We start from the raw sequence: 19,297 nt of genomic DNA, 5'->3' as shown, positions 1-19,297 counted from the left end.
GTACATTATTTACATTATTTACATTTGATGATATTTGTCCTCATCTTGTTTGTTGTTAACACATTTCAACTGACACACTCTCCAGCCTTCATCAGGTGTCTTGGGGGAAATGGGCATATGGCTGTGACCTGCATAATAATAATAATAATAATCATAATCATAATGATAATAATAATGATAATAATGATAATAATGATAATAATAATAATAATAATAATGACGACGACGACGACGACGACGACGACGACGACGACGACGACGACGACGACGACGACGACGACGACGACGACGACGACGACGACGACGACGACGACGACGACGACGACGACGACGACGACGACGACGACGACGACGACGACGACGACGACGACGACGACGACGACGACGACGACGACGACGACGACGACGACGACGACGACGACGACGACGACGACGACGACGACGACGACGACGACGACGACGTTGAAAAATACTTTAGAAATGAGAACCCTGGTTCAAAATTTTCCCAAGACACCTGATGAAGGCTGGAGGGTATATCAGCTGAAACGTTGTGTTAACAACAAACAAGATGAGGACAAATATCCGTTAACTCTTTTATTCTTTTTACTCTTTTACTTGTTTCAGTCATTTGACTGTGGCCATGCTGGAGCACCGCCTTTAGTCTAGCAAATCGACCCAGGACTTATTCTTTGTAAGCCTAGTACTTATTCTATCGGACTCTTTTGCCGAAACACTAAGTTACGGGGACGTAAACACACCAGCATTGGTTGTTAAGCAATGGATGCTGGGGGGACAAACACAGACACACAAACATATACACACACATACATATATATATATATATATATATTATATATATACATACACACATGCATATATATATATACATATATACGATGTGCTTCCTTCAGTTTCCATCTACCAAATCCACTCACAAGGCTTTGGTCAACCCAAGGCTATAGTAGAAGACACTTGCCCAAGGTGCCATGCAGTGGGACTGAACCTAGAACCATGTGGTTCATAAGCATGCTACTTACCACACAGCCACTCCTACACTTTAAATGTAAATAATGTAAATAGTGTACTGATGATTTAGTTATTGATATACATTATTAAAAGTGATTACTGTTTTAAGTATTCCAAATCAAATGATGATTCCTTTGTTATTTGCAGCCCCGTCCTTTCTTTGTTTCTGAACAAAAATACTTCATCAGGCTACCTGTCAATGATGGCAAGAGTGGACATTACAAACACATTTGCCAAGTATCTATAAAACCTGTAAGTACACCCGTTTTATCCATTGTTATATCCATTTATACTTCCTTTACTTAGATACTGAAAAATTATCAATGTATCTATTTACGTACATCACTTTGGTTTCAGATTAAGCAACGAGGAAAGCAATTAGTACTAACTCAAGGAGAATGGGAAGTTACAGACATTGTTGGTTATGATAGTGAGAAACAAAATCTGTAAGTAAATCATAACTTTATATATTTTTACATTTCACAAGATGAAGGGAATAAATATATTTCCCAATTAGATTAATACATGTGTAGGGGTTAAGTGTGTATGTAAACAAATACGTAAACGGATTTATGATTGAAAAGCATTTATTTACAGTGTTGGTTTAGTGATTGGTCACTACATACAAAATGCAGGCAACTGCTACGAGTTCCTTGAACAGAGTACATATTAGGAATGAATATGTTTGTGTGTGTGCGTGTTTCATTCGAAACAGTAGTCGATCGGCACTTCGAGCATTTCTCTCTGTCTCTGTCGTCTGCCAAAAACCTTGGGTCGTAGATAAAGCTATCTTATCTGTCTGCTCCCGTCTCTGCTGCGATTGTCTGCTGCCTCTCCTGTTTCACTTGGCTTTATAATATTTGTGGCAGCTAGAAAAACAGACATACTGCAGCAGAGAATTCTTGGATTCGGTTTCGAATCACGGCTTAGAGGAGGAAGTGTTAATTCTTACATATGTTATACAGAAATCAAGCAAAAAGCAAAAATATATATAACGAAGAGCCATAGCTGGCCAAATTGTCAAATAATTGCTGATATGTATCATGTCACAAGAGTTGTTGCTCTGTCCTTGACGTGATAAAAATATTCTAATCCATGAAGCTACAAATTATGTACTATTCACCAATATTGGTATACAGTATTGAGTTACAAAGATAACAAGTGTTTCATCAGGATTCAGAATTTAAAATTCACCCCATGAGCAGAAACATCCAATAAAAATTGAAATATTTGTGTTTATGTGCATGTATTGTGTGTGTCTGTTTTGATGCCTAGATACATGAAGGTATATGGATAGTAGGGCTGACAGATTCATGATCCTATAGTGTTAGATTCAATTCTTAGAGCAGCAAGTGGTGAGGTTAATCCTTCGGTAAGGCACTTCATTCCATGTTGTTTCTGTCCCCTTAGCTGAAAGTGAGTGCTTCTACTGCAGAGTGACACCTCATAGACTATAAGATAAAGTTCTTGTAAATGCAATTTGTCAACATCTTTTAATGACCACTTTGGATGATGCTCTCTCTCTCTCTGCATGTGTGTGTATATATATATATGTGTGTGTGTGTGTGGAGGCACAATGGCCCAGTGGTTAGGGAAGCGGACTTGCGGTCGGAGGATTCCCAGACTGAGCGTTGTGTGTGTTTATTGAACGAAAACACCTAAAAGCTCCACAAGGCTCTGGCGAGAGGGAGGGCAACCCCTGTTGTACTCTTTCGCCACAATTTTCTCTCACTCTCTCTTCCTGTTTCTTGAGTAATGCTGTGATGGACTGGCGTCCCTTCCAGCTGGGGGGAACACATACACCACAGAAACTGGGAAACCGGGCCCATGAGCCTGGTTAGGCTTGAAACGGGTGACGTTTTATGTATATATACACACAAACACACACTCATATATATACACACGCACACAGATAGGCAGGCAGGCAGACAGACAAGCAGGCAGGCAGTGACAGCCTTCTTTCAGTTTCTGTCTACCAAATCCACTCACAAGGCTTTGATCAGCCTAAAGCTATAGTAGAAGACACTTGCTCAAGTTTCTATGCCATGCAACTGAATCTAGAACCATACGGTCAGGAAGTAAATACCTGTCCCTTGTTTGTATGTGTGTGATAGACTCTCCTGTCATGGATGGCTGATGAATGTTCTGCATTCTTTGCTGAATAACCTACACAGATGACTTGTTTCTAGTGATCAAATGTTTATGCTGTACATTTGCTCATTCCCTTCATTAAATCAACATTTTGACATACTGTCACATGTCAGATGTCAAAATGCTCACACAGCAATCATGTGATCAAGTGTTTTTCTTAAGAACACACTGCACCACCTGGTCCAGGATTCGAAGCCATGATCTTGTAATCATGAGTGAAACACCTTAACCACTAGGCCACACACCTTCACAATACATACATACGTATGTGGGTGTGTGTGTGTGTGTGTGTATAAGCTGCAGAATTATTACAGAACTCTTACTCAGAGTTTCACATTCCCATTCATTGGGCAGTTGTGATGAATATTGTATATTACTCTACATTTGGTAGTCAAGTACTAATTTTTCCACATTGTTTTGCACTTATGTGCTCACCTGTGTGTGTGTGTGTGTATATATATATATATATATATATAGACAGGGCTATTAGAGACAGGGCTGTTGTAGACAGGGTTATTAGAGAAAAGAGACAGGCTTGGAAGGACTGGAAAAATGGAGGGAGGCCGGGAATTGGATCAGACTGCAAAAAGGGAAGCTAGGAGACAGGTTTATTTAGCCAGAGGGGAAGCAGATAAGAAAAAATTTGTCAATGTTCTGCGCCTTGAGGTATTTCGCGTTGCAAGACAGTGTGTGAGAGAGAATCGTGATGTGGTAGGAGAGAAATGTGTTCGCATGGATGATGGTTCACTTGCGCTAAATGAGGATGCAAAGAGAGAGGTGTGGAGACGCCACTATGAAAGGTTGCTGAATGAAGAAAATGAATGGAATAAAGAGAGTCTGCCGAATGTCGACCCAACAGAGGGACCAGCTATCTGAGTTGACAGTTCCTTGGTAATTAAGGCAATTAGAAGCATGAAGACAGGGAAAGCCCCAGGCCCATCAGGAATACTGCAGAGATGCTCAAAATATCTGGTAGTGTCGGCTAGTCACCCGTATAGTTAACCAGGTGATACACGAAGGAGTCATACCCAATGACTGGTGTAGCAGCATAATAGTCAACTGCTACAAAGGTAAAGGTGACGCCCTAGATACAAATAATTACAGAGGTATCAAGATGTTGGATCAGGTAATGAAGGTTACGGAGAAGGTCATAGCCCAACTAATTAGAGAGAGAGTTAGTTTAGATGAGATGCAGTTTGGATTCGTGCCAGGGAAAAACACCACTGATGCTATATTCCTGGTAAGACAGCTGCAGGAGAAATATCTAGCCAAAGATAAGCCCCTGTACATGGCTTTCGTTGACATGGAGAAAGCCTTCAACAGGGTCCCCCGATCCCTTATCTGGTGGTCAATGAGGAAACTAGGGATAGATGAATGGTTAGTGAGAGCTGTGCAAGCCATGTACAGGGACGCTGCTAGTAAGGTGAGGGTTGGCATCGAGTACAGTGAAGAATTCCAGGTAGGGGTCCACCAAGGTTCAGTCCTCAGCCCCCTCCTATTTATCATAGTCCTCCAGGCAATAACAGAGGAATTCAAGACAGGATGCCCCTGGGAGCTTCTCTATGCTGATGACCTTGCTCTAATTGCTGAGTCACTATCAGAACTGGAGGAGAAGTTTCAGGTGTGGAAGCAAGGATTAGAATCGAAGGACCTTAGAGTCAACCAAAGTCCTAATAAGTAGGAAGGTAGACAAGTCACAAACGCCTTCAGGTAGATGGCCTTGCTCGATCTGTAGGAAAGGCGTAGGTAGAAACTCTATTAGATGCACCAAGTGTAAGCTATGCACACACAAGAGGTGCAGCAATGTCAAGGGAAGGCTAACTAGGAAGATAGTTTTTGTATGTGACAGATGCTCAGGAGCAATAAACACTGAAAATGCGCAGAGAGCAACTTCCGCCACATTCCAGGGAGAAAAACTAGAAATAGTTGATAGCTTCCGTTACCTAGGTTACCAAGTCAGTAGCAGGGGTCGGTGTGTTGAAAGTGTAACTGCTAGAGTAAGAATAGCTTGGGCAAAGTTCAGAGAGCTCTTACCTCTACTAGGGACAAAAGGCCTCTCACTCAGAGTAAAAGGTAGACTGTATGATGCATGTGTACGAACAGCCATGCTACATGGCAGTGAAACATGGGCCGTGACTGCTGAGGATATGCGTAAGCTCGCAAGAAATGAAGCCAGTATGCTCCGATGGATGTGTAATGTCAGTGTTCATACTCGACAGAGTGTAAGTACCTTGAGAGAGAAGTTGGACCTAAGAAGCATCAGTTGCGGTGTGCAAGAGAGACATTTGTGCTGGTATGGCCATGTGGCGAGAATGGATGAAGATAGTTGTGTGAAAAAGTGCCACACCCTAGCTGTTGAGGGAACCTGTGGAAGAGGCAGACCCAGAAAAACCTGGGATGAGGTGGTGAAGCACGACCTTCAAACTTTAGGTTTCACCGAGGAAATGACTTGAGACCGAGACCTTTGGAAGTATGCTGTGCGTGAGAAGACCCGGCAGGACAAGTGAGACCATCACCCATGGCCTCAGTCCACTTATGCATACCTTTCCTTCTTGGGACACAAAACCCTACTTGTGAAGACCTGTTGAGGCAAGTGAAAATCAAAAAATCAAAAATCAAAATCGATCAACATGAATGGAAATTGTAGCTGTGATACCAGTGCTGGTGGCACATAAGAGCACCATCCGAACGTGGCTATTGCCAGCACCACCCCGACTGGCTTCCGTGTCGGCGGCACGTAAAAAGCACCATCCGATCGTGGCCATTTGCCAGCCTCGCCTGGCCTCCGTGCCGGTGGCACGTAAAAAGCACCATCCGACCGGGGCTGTTTTCCAGCCTTGTCTGGCATGTAAAAAGCACCCACTACACTCATGGAGTAGTTGGCGTTAGGAAGGGCATCCAGCCGTAGAAACATTGTCAGATCAGACTGGGCCTGGTGCAGCCTTCTTGCTTCCCAGACCCAGCTGCACCGTCCAACCCATGCCAGCATGGAAAGCGGACGCTAAACGATGATAATGATGATGATATATATATGTGTATATATATATATATATATATATATATACACACATATATATACATACATACATGCACAAATAATAAACTTATTGTATACAGTGCTCAGGTGCACTACAATGAATGAATGCTGAATGGTTTAAGTGGTATGTACAGGCTAGATCCCTTTCGGTGCTAAAATTTACATTTATTTTTTGGCTAAATAAAATTCACAAAAGATAGCTTTACAAACTGATAATATTCAAAATCTGTTGATATCCATGACACATTGGCAGGGGTGTAGCTAAGGTGGGGCAAACAGGGCATGTGCCCTGGGCACCACTATGAAGTGGGTGGGCAATGCAATTTTGGCCAAGATCATTTTCTAATCAAGCCATTAAAAAAAATTTTTAGACCTTTTCAGGCATGGTTTGCTTTGGTTATCACTATCCATGCCACTAGACAGAATAGGTGTTCTTATTTGACCTCACAAAATGCATGTGCTGCTTTTTGGTTGGGGATGGGAGCTGATAGTTTGATGCTTGTGCTGGGTGCTGTTTACCCTAGCTACGCCCCTGGCCATTGGTAACAGTGATATAACAGGATACAGGCTTGGCTGTATTTGGTTCAGAAGCTCGCTTTGTAACCACATGTGTGCGGATGTATTCCTACTGAATAGCACCCTCAGGAAGTGTCTCCTACTATAAGCTCAACTTCACCAATGCCATGTGACCAGAAATTGATAAGAAGAAACTGCAGAGAAGTCTGTTGTACATGTGTGGGGAAGGGTAGTAAAAGGGTGCATTGATTTGCATCCCTTTACACCACCAAAAATCATAGCCATTTAATAAATTGAAATCACTAAAATGCAACAGTTAATATGATTGACATTCCTTGGGTATGGTGCCCCAGCATGACCTCAATTCAATGACTATGACTAATAAAAGAGTAAAGATTCCCAAACAAAGGAGACTTAGAAGACATGAATAGATTGTCAGGAATCCATTGACACCACTCCCCCTTATTATTGTGTACTCATTATCATCATCATCAACATTTAATGTCTGTTTTCCATGTTGGCATGGGTTGGACAGCTTGACTAGAACTGGTAAAGCCAGGGGCCTCACAAGGTTCCATAGTCTGTTTTGACCATAGTCTGGTTTCTACAGCTGCTTGCCCTTCCTAAAGCCAGCCACTCTACAGAGTGTACTGGGTGTTTTTTATGTTGCACCATCACCAGTACTTTTTATATAGCACCAACAGCCATCATACCAATACTTTTCACATGGCACCTTGGTTTTAGGATCCCAATTCTGCTGTGGTGGACAAGTCTTAAGTACTAAAAGAAAATTAAATAACCTGTTCACCTGAATTTATTCACTGATGCCTAATACTTTCCAACATCCAAATGCTTTCACCCAAGAATTATATATTTAAAAAGAATTCCATTGTGAATTTCACATCAAATGCTGATCTCAACTTTCAACATCAGTATTTTTCAGCTATCCTATATAAATCTTTATTTCTTTAATGTGACTAACATAGGTGCAGAAGTGGCTGTGTGGTATGTAGCTTGCTTACCAACCACTTGGTTCTGGGTTCAGTCCCACTGCATGGCACCTTGGGCAAGTGTCTTGTACTATAGCCTTGGGCCGACCAAAGCCTTGTGAGTGGATTTGGTAGATGGAAACTGAAAGAAGCTCATCATATATATGTATATGTATGCATGTGTGTGTTTGTCCTTCCAACATCGCTTGACAACCAATGCTGGTGTGTTTACGTCCCCGTAACTTAGCGGTTCAGCAAAAGATACCGATAGAATAAGTACTAGGCTTGCAAAGAATAAGACCTGGGGTCGATTTGCTTGACTAAAAGTAGTGCTCGAGCATGGCCACAGTCAAATGACTGAAACAAGTAAAAGAGTAACAAATCAAAAACATATTACCCTTAATGTTGTTGAAACTAAGGTTTATATTTAAAACTTTTCTTTAAAATTAAAATTCATGCATTTTTATATTAGCAAGCTATCTTTTGTAATATGAATTTATTAAACTTTTTCCCCCTTCCAGGTTTTTTATCGGGACAGGTGGTGACTCAAGAAAAAGACATCTTTACAGGTTTGTGAATTTGACTTGTTTTGTAATTTGAATTGTATAAAGTAGTGTTGTTCTGTTTTTTGTCAAAAAGTTGGCTGATTGCTCCCCACTTCAGCCTTATTTTTATCCTTACTTTTATTTATCTAGTTTTTCATTAGCAGGAATTACATGATAAAAGCATCACTCTCCTTATTATAGATCAAGCTACTCATAAGTTTCTCAGTAGACTAGAAAAATTGTTAGAGCATCATAAAAAATGCCTTGTTGGATTTCTTCTGGCACTTTCTTCTGAGTTCATATTCCACCAACATCAACCGCACTTTTAATCCATCTGGGTTGATAAAATACTGGGGTTGATGTGATTGACTGAGTCCCTCCTTTCAAAATTGCTGACTTTGTACCTAAATTAGAAACCTTTAATTTTGTGTTCCACTAACTAGTTATGTATGACATTGGCTGCTTAACAGCCATATGGATCCCTGTTAAGAAGCATTGATGTAATTTGATGTGATCTCTAAGTCATGCATGAAATTTTATCCATTCCTCAACTGGGATCCATATGACCCTCGGGGGTCATATAAGATTTTGTTGTTAAAATTCATGTACAATAAATTTGTTATATTCTGCAACTCACCAAATATTTTAACACTTGTTTAATATAATTCCTAATAATATTTAATTCTAAAATTATATATGCATTTTTTAAATACTGAATGGTTCTGAGGGTCTATCCAAGTAAAATAGGAATCAAAGTTGTCTCATAGGGAATAAACTAGTAGAGAGCCACTGAATTACAATTAAGGGGAGATAAGCAAATAGCAACTCTTGAAAGCAATGTATAAATAAATTATAGTTTATAGGCAGTATTTCCTTTGGAAATAAGAAACAAAATTATTATTTTTTATTTATTTATTTATTGTCATCTCCTTTTGGATTCACGTGTCTAGATGTTTAGAAAGGTTTCTTCAACTTGAATAACAAAATTATGTGCTCATTGTATGTTTACAAAATTCAAAGATCAGTGTGCATGATTTAGAATAGAGAACACTTAACGAGATATTTTAAATCAGCCATATCCAACCCAGGATATCCAGCCCAAATTATTATAAGTAATTCGGTGTCTTCCAACTCTGAGTTCACATTTCAACAGTACCAATTCTGCTTTTCAACTGAACAAATCAATAAACTAAAACCAAGTAAATTTACTTTAACTTTAAGATGTTCAAAATAATATTCTGAACCATTTTTATTAATCTAATGTATTTATATTGATTTCAAATTCTGGTACAAGGCCAGCAATTTCAGGGGTTGGGGTAAGTCAATTAAATCAACCCCAGTTTTCAACTGGTACTTATTTTATTGACCCCAAAAGGATGAAAGACAATGTCGACCTTGGCTAAATTTGAACTCACAACATGAAGACTGACGAAATGGCACTAAGCATTTTGCCCAGTGTGTTAATGTTTCTGCCAGTTGACCAGCTTATTCTCTGTATTAATATTAATAAGTCTGAGTATATTGTATATGTTATTTTGGAGCTGGTCATGTTTCTTTCCCAACATCACATGTTTGTTCTAGTCACTACTATTGCAGTCAACGGCACACCATGAGTAGTGGAACAGCTCATAAGCTCCAGACTATAATTTTGAGAAAGCATGAGTAACTAATTGAATTGAACATATTACTAGTACTTAGTTATGTGCACTTAGCATTCTCTCTTTAGCATTTACATTATTCTGTTAAATATAATGCTTATGTAGTCATATTATTTTGAATTACTCATGTATTATCTTGTAGCTTTCAGAATTCAATGATGTCACTGTTTATATTTAGAAAGACAATGTTGGGTAGGTGTGAGAGGTTGGATCTGATTAGTTTGAATATAAAACATGGGTGATATTTAGGCCAGATATGGACAATTTAAATGCTAAAGGGTTAATTCTGGGAAGTTGACAGGTAAAGATGAAACCATGTAGAACTCTGAAGTTTAAGCCACAGAGGAATGTAATTAAACCCTGGGTGGTATTGTAATAGAACCATTGCATTTAAGTTGAACAATTTTTAATATACTAAAGTAAAATTACAATGCATCTATAAATAACACAGAAATTATGAAATATATGTAGAAACTGTTTCCATTCCAGCTTCTCTACAATCTTTCTAGACCTACCTTCCATCATTATCAGCCCTGATTATGGCAACCCTGACAGGAAAAGGGGAGTTTCAAGTGGTTGGGATGGGGGTGGTAGTGGGGTTGTTTGATGTTTGTTTTCTATCTCTTAAAGGAAGAGAATTTATGTGATCAGTTGAAGATGGTCAAAGAGCTCCTACAGGTGGATAGATATTCCTACCTGAGCACCACACTATCATGTGCAACACATATAGTAAGTGTTGGTCCTATATACATAGTCAAGGCAATGGTTAGAGCATTGGACTTACAATCATGAGGTCCAATTCCCTGACTAGCTGTGTGTTGTGTTCTTGGGCAAGACACTTCACTTTATGTTGCTCCAGTTCACTCAGCTATAAAAACAAGTTGCAATGCTACTGGTGCCAAGCTGTATTGGTCTTTGTCTTTCCCTTAAACAACATCAATGTCATGGAGAGGGGAAACTGGTATGCATGGGTGACTGCTGGTCTTCAACAAGCAACCTTGCCTGGACTTGTGCTTCAAAGGGATAATTTCTTGGTGCAATCCTACGGTTATTCATGACTGAAGAGGGTCTTTACCCTTTACCCTTTTACCCCGTATACACATGAAGGATGTACCAGTGCATTTGTGTCCGTCATGATTGTTGTATAGCATAATTAGCCGGATGATACTCCTATGAGTAATCACTTTACAGGATGGATTGGGTTGTATTTCATTGTGCCACCAGCACTAAGCGATGTTCTGTCAGGACTGAAGTGTTCCCACTATGTTGTCAGTTTTTATATAGAGTTACTGGCCTCCTATAAACAAGTTGCATTCACTGTGGTTTGCAAAGTCTCTCTTTCCTATGCTGATTTTTTTGTTTTATTCATAGCTGCTGCTCTCTTAAATGGATTACTTTCACCTTTTCTTATGACTTACTAAATCAAAGATACCCCCATACTTGATGCATAGTTTTTATCTGGAGTTACTGTTCTCCTAGTCATTGTGTCCACATGTTTTCTACACAGAATTTTTATTCAGAGTTACTGCTTAGCTAGTCAGGCTACCATTATAGCTCTTATCTCACCATAATGCTGCTAAAAGTACTCACAGTGTAAGGAAAAAAGCAGGACAGCTTACAGCAGATTCGCAAGTTTGTTTGGTTGATAGGTTATCTCTCCTTAATCCTTTTGATAACCAATATTCCCAAGACTGACCCTGCTTCTTTGATATGAACTTTCTTTATAAAGTGATCTAAATTGAAATTTCCCATTAAAATTTCATGTTAATTTGTTCCAATGAGCAGCTTTGTAATGACCAAGATATTTTAGTAAATTCTTTATTTTCAAAATTACTTGAAATAAAGAGGCGATATAAGCTCAGTTGCAGTACACATGCAAGAGAAGAGACTGCACTGGTAGAAACATGAGATGCATATGGAAAATGACATTTGGGTAAAAAAAATACCAAAGTAATCCAAGTAAAAGAATCATACAGAAAGGCAAGAGAAGACAAAATGGTGAAAGCTGATCTTAGAGGGGTTGAACCTCATGGAAGACATAGCAAAGGAGCATAACAGATAGATAAAGAGATGTTGTACGAGATAAGACCCATCTAATCCAAGCAAAAATTGAAAAGAAGTAAAATGATGATGATGAAGCTAGAAGTATATTAACAACACTCACTGAATATATATTGTTTATTGTAATTTTGCTATAATATAATTAATATTTATTATTTTACATTTCTTTTCCAGTATAAGTGTGAAAGATGACTCCAAAGTGAAATACCCACATAACTGCCTGACATGTTCTGAAGAATATGCGGACTGTCAGTATGCTCATGCTACATTCAGCTCAAGTGGGAAATATTATATATTGGAATGCCTCGGACCAGACGTACCCCATTATAGTTTATACTCCTCTGATGACAACAAACGTAAGTCAGTTTCTAAGAAACTGTCATGTTTTTCTTTTCTGTTTTTGTTTTTTATTACTTTGTCCAGAAAAAGAGTAACTTTTGACCTTTTTTTACTAATGTCTCTGAGACTAACTACAAGATTGGGATGAAGGTATACTCCAGCCTGAGACTTCGCTCAAGTGCTTGCAACAGAATGGCCACTGTTAAAGGTCCCCAAATGCCAGATAGTGTTGTTAAATAAGGCAAAGATTAAGTCTACTACCCAAGTAGACAAAGGCTAGATTTGAACTCAGAATGCAAAGACCTGGAACAAATATTGCAAAGCATTCCAAACAATGCTCTTGTGATTCTACCAATCCACTGCCCTTCAGCGGTACATTACTTATCTACTCTAGAAGGAAGGAAGCCAAAGTTGACCTCAATGGGATTTCAAATCAGATTGCTTGGAGCCAGAATAGCTAGGGCATGGTATTTCATGATTGTGCCACTTCATAAACTGGAAAATAAATAAAATCCATATTGATTTATATTTAACTAAGTGTGACAGTTACATTTGTTGATCAGACATTGCCATCAGATGTTCAAATATGCCATCTCTCAGTCAAATGACTGATATTTACTACACTGAATAAAAGGATTAATGAACTAATTGTCTGATATCTATAGTAGTATCCGTCTTCATCACTGTCCACTTCAGTCATGGGCAACCATATCAGAGAAATATAACAATGTAAATACATTCCTTTTATGCTGTCGATGTGTTGTAAAAAGAGCAGGAAGCCTCCTGAAGGACCATTTTACTGTTTGACCGCCCCTCAGAGAAGACATACTCAACTTGGTTTCTTTTGCTATAAAGAGCAAATACTATAATCGTCAATGACTAAGATTATTTTAATGGACTTCGAGACATCAGCAAGTACAGTGAAATCTATGCTTTGCTGATGAGATCCAAATAAGATTGAAACATGTCCAATGTTGTCAATAGTAGTCATTAACTAATATTGTATTTTTTGCTTCAGAATATAAGTATTTCCTGCTAGCTTTTTAAGGTATTAGATTAAATAAATTACCACTAATTTGTTTTTCATGTGGATGATTTCTTTGTATGGTTAGCAGTTATGTTGCAGCAACTAAATCTGTAAACGTCTTTTATATTATTTTAAGTTCATTTCAAAAGTTGTTACTGAATATTTAAGCAATTAATTGTTACAAGAATTCAGCCTAACTTCAATCCTGAATACCAGTAGGAGCACTCCGTCAGTTACGATGATGAGGGTCCCAGCTGATACAATCAACAGAACAGCTTGCTCGTGAAATTAACATGCAAGTGACTGAGCAATCCACAGACAGGTGTACTCTTAATGTAGTTCTCAGGGAGATTCAGCATGACACAGAGTGTGACAAGGCTGGCCCTTTGAAATACATGTACTACTCATTTTTGCCAGCTGAGTGGACTGGAGCAACATGAAATAAAGTGTCTTGCTCAAGGACACAATGCGTCGCTGGGAATTGTACTCATGACCTTACAATTGTGACCTTACAATCATGCCTTCACAATATACTGAATGCCAGTAATAACTTGTTAATGATAATCATTGCTATGTAAAATTTATTGTTAAAGTAATTTTACTGCTGTTTTGGTGTTATATTAATTTTTTTTGTTTTTCTTCTTCCTTTGTTCAGTCATAGAAGTTTTACAGGACAACACTTATCTGAGGGAACGCTTACAAATGAAAGCCCTACCAAAGAAACGGTACATGAAACTGAAAATAAATGGAAAGCATGGAGAATATGGTGAGTAAAGAGAATGCTGAACCAATAAAAGTGAAACAAGTGCAAACACATAGCACGAACTGTATAAGTTTAAGTAAGATTTATCTTAGATTCTCCCAAATCAACTTAATCATTCTGCTTACAAAACGAATGGGCTTCTGCTGTAGTTGAAAAATCAAAATATCCCTTAAAGATTGTTGTGTCCAAATACCTGGACATCGACATGAGTTGGAAGTAAGAAGAAGCACTAGATGTGTGTGCGTCTGTGTGTGTGTGTGTGAAAGAGAGGGAGAGTGAGAAGGAGAATGGATTTATTCAGATTCTTGCAACAGAGCAAAGCAAATGTTCAGTAAACTGCATCAGAGTAATTATAACTGTGGATCAACACAATTACCTGATCAGAATCTTCCATATATATTTGAACGCACGTAACTGCTGATATATAAGTGTGGTTGATCAAACAAGAGAAATAGAACTCAATACATAAGTATATATACTTTTCATTTTATAAGCAACAGAAAATTTCAAAAGTGACTCAACAGCTGAGAGTATCATGCATTGATAAGTGCTGTGCACAAAACTTTCAGCCCTTACAATGTGAAAAAGTATGTGTTTATATATATATATATATATATATCATCATCATCATCATCGTTTAACGTCCGCTTTCCATGCTAGCATGGGTTGGACGATTTTGACTGAGGGCTGGCGAACCAGATGGTTGCACCAGGCTCCAATCTTGATTTGGCAGAGTTTCTACAGCTGGATGCCCTTCTGCACTCCCAAAAGATCTTGATACAGGAAGTTAGTAAGCATCGAGCTTGTACATGGCTTGTGTAGATATCAAAAAGTAAATTATATACAATAAAACAAAGTTTATTAACAGACGTATTTTATTCATTTCATCTTCTATAGAAACAGATTAAAACTTCAGTAAGGTAACAGTCACTATACAACTCATGGTTTAGTAATTGTTAATTATGCTAATACAAATCAAAGAGCTGATTTACCTTTTCTATTCTTTACATTCTTCAATATATATATATATATATATTTAATGTAGGATAAAATTTTTTCAAAAAAAATTTTATCAATGGCCAGCATATTAAAAAATACCTTTAAAGGTTAAAATTATAAACAACTTATAAATAAGGGCAAACAAAAAAATTTATAATGCCAAATATGCCGAAAAATTGGACATATTGTCCATTACCATATAATTTTTCACAAATACACACGCTACTCAAAAAAAAGCCGACAGAAATTTCTATGGTAATAATGGAATTTTTTAGAAATTTCTGTCGGCTTTTTTTCGAGTAGTGTGCATATTTGTGAAAAATTATATGGCAATGGACAATATGTCCAATTTTTTGGCATATTTGGTATTAGAAATTTTTTCGTTTGCCCTTATTTATAAGTTGTATATATATACATATAGATGTAGGTATGTACAGATATGTATGTATGTATGCATATGTTTTATTTGTTAAATTGTTATTATATGACTGAGCGCCTCGCGTTGTTTCTTATCCTCCAAGTAAGCTTTTAGATATATATATATATATATATATATATATATATATATGAGTTCTACTCAGCCTAGGAAAATGCAAATGTGTGTTTATATTTATACACATTTTCTTTTGTCCTTTTACACGTTTGAGTCATAAGACTGTGGCCATGCTGGTGCACCACTTTAAAGAATTTTAGTTGAATGAATTGACTCCAGTACTTTTATTTTTTTTAAGCCCGGTACTTATTCTATCAGTCTCTTTTGATGAACCACTAAGTTACTGGGATGTAAACACACCAACACTAGTTGTCATGTGGTGGTGGGAAACAAACACTCACGTGCACACACTCACACACACACACACACACACACACACACATCCACATAGATGATGGATTTCTTTCAGTTTTCATCTCCCAAATTCACGCATAAGGCTTTGGTCAGCCCAAGGCTATAGTAGAAGACACTTGCCCTCAGTGCCATGCAGTGGAACTGAACCTAGATCTATGTGGTTGAGAAGCAGGCTTCTTACTGCACAACAACTCCTCTGCCTATATATATATATACATTGGACCTGAAGAGGACCAGCGATCAAACTGATTGAAACATAATATTAAAAACATAAAAGTTAATATTGATATTCTGGAAAATGTAAATTATTGCAATAAAGATATTCACTAAAAGTAGTAGATTGGTAATGCTCTGCATCAGAAGAAACAAACTGTAATCAAAAGAGAAGTGATACTGTGTTGCTTCTCTATAGCAGATTTCTGTCAGTCAAAGTTGGTCGTGCACCTGCATGTGTGTGTACAGATTTGAGTAAGAATTTTGTTTCAGGGAGTCTGTTGTCCATGCATGAAAAGTTTTCCCTTTTTATATGTCACCAACGTTTATCCAAAAGAGAGGTCATCTGTTGATGGCCTCTCTTTTGGATAAACATTGTAGGCTGATGTACCTTGGCACCTGTGCCATGATAGATATTGTTGTTAGAACACAAAGAGTTGAGACATATACCAGAAGGCATCTGGCCAAACCCATTAACAGTTCTGTCAATCCCTGAATTGATACTCCCTTTTTTTATTAACCTTGAAATAATAAAAGATAAAGTTGAACTCGGCAGGAATTGAACTCTGAGTGCAGAGAGTCAGAACAAATATCACAAGACTTTCTAATATCCAAACTACTCTTCTACGAGGGGATGCTGAAAAGTTCCTGTCTTTGAGTAAAATAAAATACTTGAGAATCAGTTAATTATGATTTTATTCAGCATAATCGCCTCTCAGATTCACACACTTATTGCAGTGCTCCTTCAGTTTGTCTAAGCCTTGTTAAAGAACACAGTAGGTTGGGCTTCTAACCAGGCCTTTCACAATACTCTTAAAGCCAGGATCTTTTCAGCACCCCCTTGTATGGAGCACTGAAACATTAACAGCCTCTGTTGCATCTCCTGGCACGTCAGTACTCACCACTGTTTTGTTGTTGTTGTTTTTTTTAATTACAATAATCTTTTTCAATGAAAATGAAACAATTCAATTTTATAACTTACTTTACATTTGCAGAAACTTGGGCCAGGATGTATATACCACCAGTATTAAAAGATGAAGAAATTTTGACATATCCCCTGCTAATTGATGTGTGAGTTATATTTACATATTTAAAAGTTTTTTTTAGGATTGCTTTAGAAATATTCCCTATGAACAAAGCCCATAGTTTGTTTGCTTGTATTGTTTTGATTTTTTTCCCCCCAATTCAATTTTATATTGCATGTGCAGAGAATCTTCTTATAAAATGTGCACTAATGGAACATCTACAACCTTACAAAATTATCAAACATAAACAGAAATTAAATTATTGAAGTAATTCTCACATTTCATAACTTTAGAATTGCCCACACTTAATAGTCAGATAGCCAGGAATCAAATGTCAGCTCTACTTGAAGTACCTCCAGCATGTATTCATAGTTTCATGGGTTTGGTGACAGTTTAGAAAATACATTAATATCATCATCATCATTATTATTATTTAACATCCACTTTTCCATGCATGCATGGTTGTACAGAATTTGTTTTTCTGATGCCAGATGCTTTTCCTGTTGCCAACCCTCACCAAGTAAGATAATATTTCCCCTTAACCAAACATGATTGGAAATGAAAAACAATCTTACTTAATGGTCACACTTGCTTGCAACTATCATGTGATGTCAAGGCAAGGAAACAATAAGATAACACACACACATGCACACACACACACACACACATGCACACACACACACACACACACACATGCACACACACACACATTTCAATTTCTATTTACCAAATTCACTCACAATACTTCGGTCAGTCCAAAGCTATAGTAGAAGACACTTTACCCAAGATGTCATGAAGTGGGATTGAACCTAAATCCATGTTACTGAGAACCAAATTTCTTATCACACAGCCACACCAGCAGTGAAAACGGTTAATCAAAATTTAATTGACTGAAAACAGCTGAATGAAAATACAGTTGAACAAAGTTACAGTTGCTCCAATCAAATTATTAATCAAATTATTGCAAAATAATTGAAATATGGAAAAGCAGGTTAAATGAAAATGGTTATATTGTCACATTATATAAAAACATTTTTCTTTCATTTAAACTGTTATTCTACACGTATGTGTGCATGATGTTCATATGTACAGTTTAAAAATCAATATAGTTTATGCTAACATCCCTTTACAGCTTTTATTGTAAAAAATTCAAAATCTGGGGTAATTGAATCAATATTTAAGAGGTTCTAATATTTTTCTGCACCAAGAAATCAGCATTTCAACAAAAAATTATGAAAATGCATGATGTTCTCATGTTATGGGCAACTGTTCATAAATAGCTATATTAGCCCCTTTTACAGCAGAAATCAGGTATATCCACTCAAAATTTCATTACCTTTAACAGCAGAAAGCAGTTTTACATACCAATCTATCTTTTGTTGAGGAATATCATGTTTGAAAGTATTTTTTGTTAAGATAGATGCAGGTGTAGCTGTGTGGTAAGATGCTTACTTCCCAACCACATAGTTCTAGATTCAATCCCACTGCATGGCACCTTTGGCAAGTGTCTTCTACTATAGCCTCGGGCTGACCAAGTCTTGTGAGTGGATTTGAACTGAAAGCAGTCCATCATATATATATATATATATATATATATATATATATATAATATATATATATATATATATATATATTCGTGTGTGTGTCTGTGTTTATGTCCTTGTAACTCAACACTTCAGCAAAAGTGACCAATAGAATAAGTACTAGGCTTACAAAGAATAAGTCCTAGGGTTGGATGAAGTTAATGTTCATAACTGTCCTTACTGAGTGTGCATTTGTATACATGTGTATGTATCTGTATATATTTGGACAAGCCTATAAATTGATACATTATCATAGGCACTTGAAGTAAACAATTCTGTGTTTAAATTCATATTGCTTCATTTTGATATTTTTAGAAATCAAAGCTTTTTATTTACTTTTTCTGAAACATATTGGACAAACTGTGTTATCAAAGAGGTCAAGAACAACATTACTAACTTAGAAGTCGAACCCTTAAGGTGCCATGCTTTAACTTAATCATTGTCACACCATTTTATTACTCCATAGCCTTTCGTTTAACAGCAATTTTTAATCTGTTTCTCTAAATATAAACATAAAT

The 19,297-nt window shown here is 37.4% G+C and overlaps 1 protein-coding gene across 5 annotated transcripts in view; it reads left to right on the top strand.

The window, feature by feature from the left end:
* The window catches only part of LOC115211043 (dipeptidyl peptidase 4), a 591,943-nt gene that overhangs the window by 552,385 nt on the left and 20,261 nt on the right, over positions 1-19,297 (top strand). For all 5 annotated transcript variants that reach the window (XM_029779911.2, XM_029779910.2, XM_029779912.2 and 2 more), the window contains exons 13-18: positions 1,174-1,278; positions 1,384-1,472; positions 8,241-8,288; positions 12,158-12,339; positions 14,005-14,115; positions 17,167-17,242. In XM_029779911.2, coding sequence (XP_029635771.1) covers positions 1,174-1,278; positions 1,384-1,472; positions 8,241-8,288; positions 12,158-12,339; positions 14,005-14,115; positions 17,167-17,242 — 611 coding nt within the window. The remainder of the gene's footprint in view (positions 1-1,173; positions 1,279-1,383; positions 1,473-8,240; positions 8,289-12,157; positions 12,340-14,004; positions 14,116-17,166; positions 17,243-19,297) is intronic.

Source organism: Octopus sinensis, linkage group LG4 (assembly GCF_006345805.1).
Source record: "Octopus sinensis linkage group LG4, ASM634580v1, whole genome shotgun sequence".
In the NCBI taxonomy this organism is placed as follows: Eukaryota; Metazoa; Mollusca; class Cephalopoda; order Octopoda; family Octopodidae; genus Octopus; species Octopus sinensis.
Note: the sequence above shows the minus strand (reverse complement) of the source record. Positions and strands in the feature narration are given on the sequence as shown.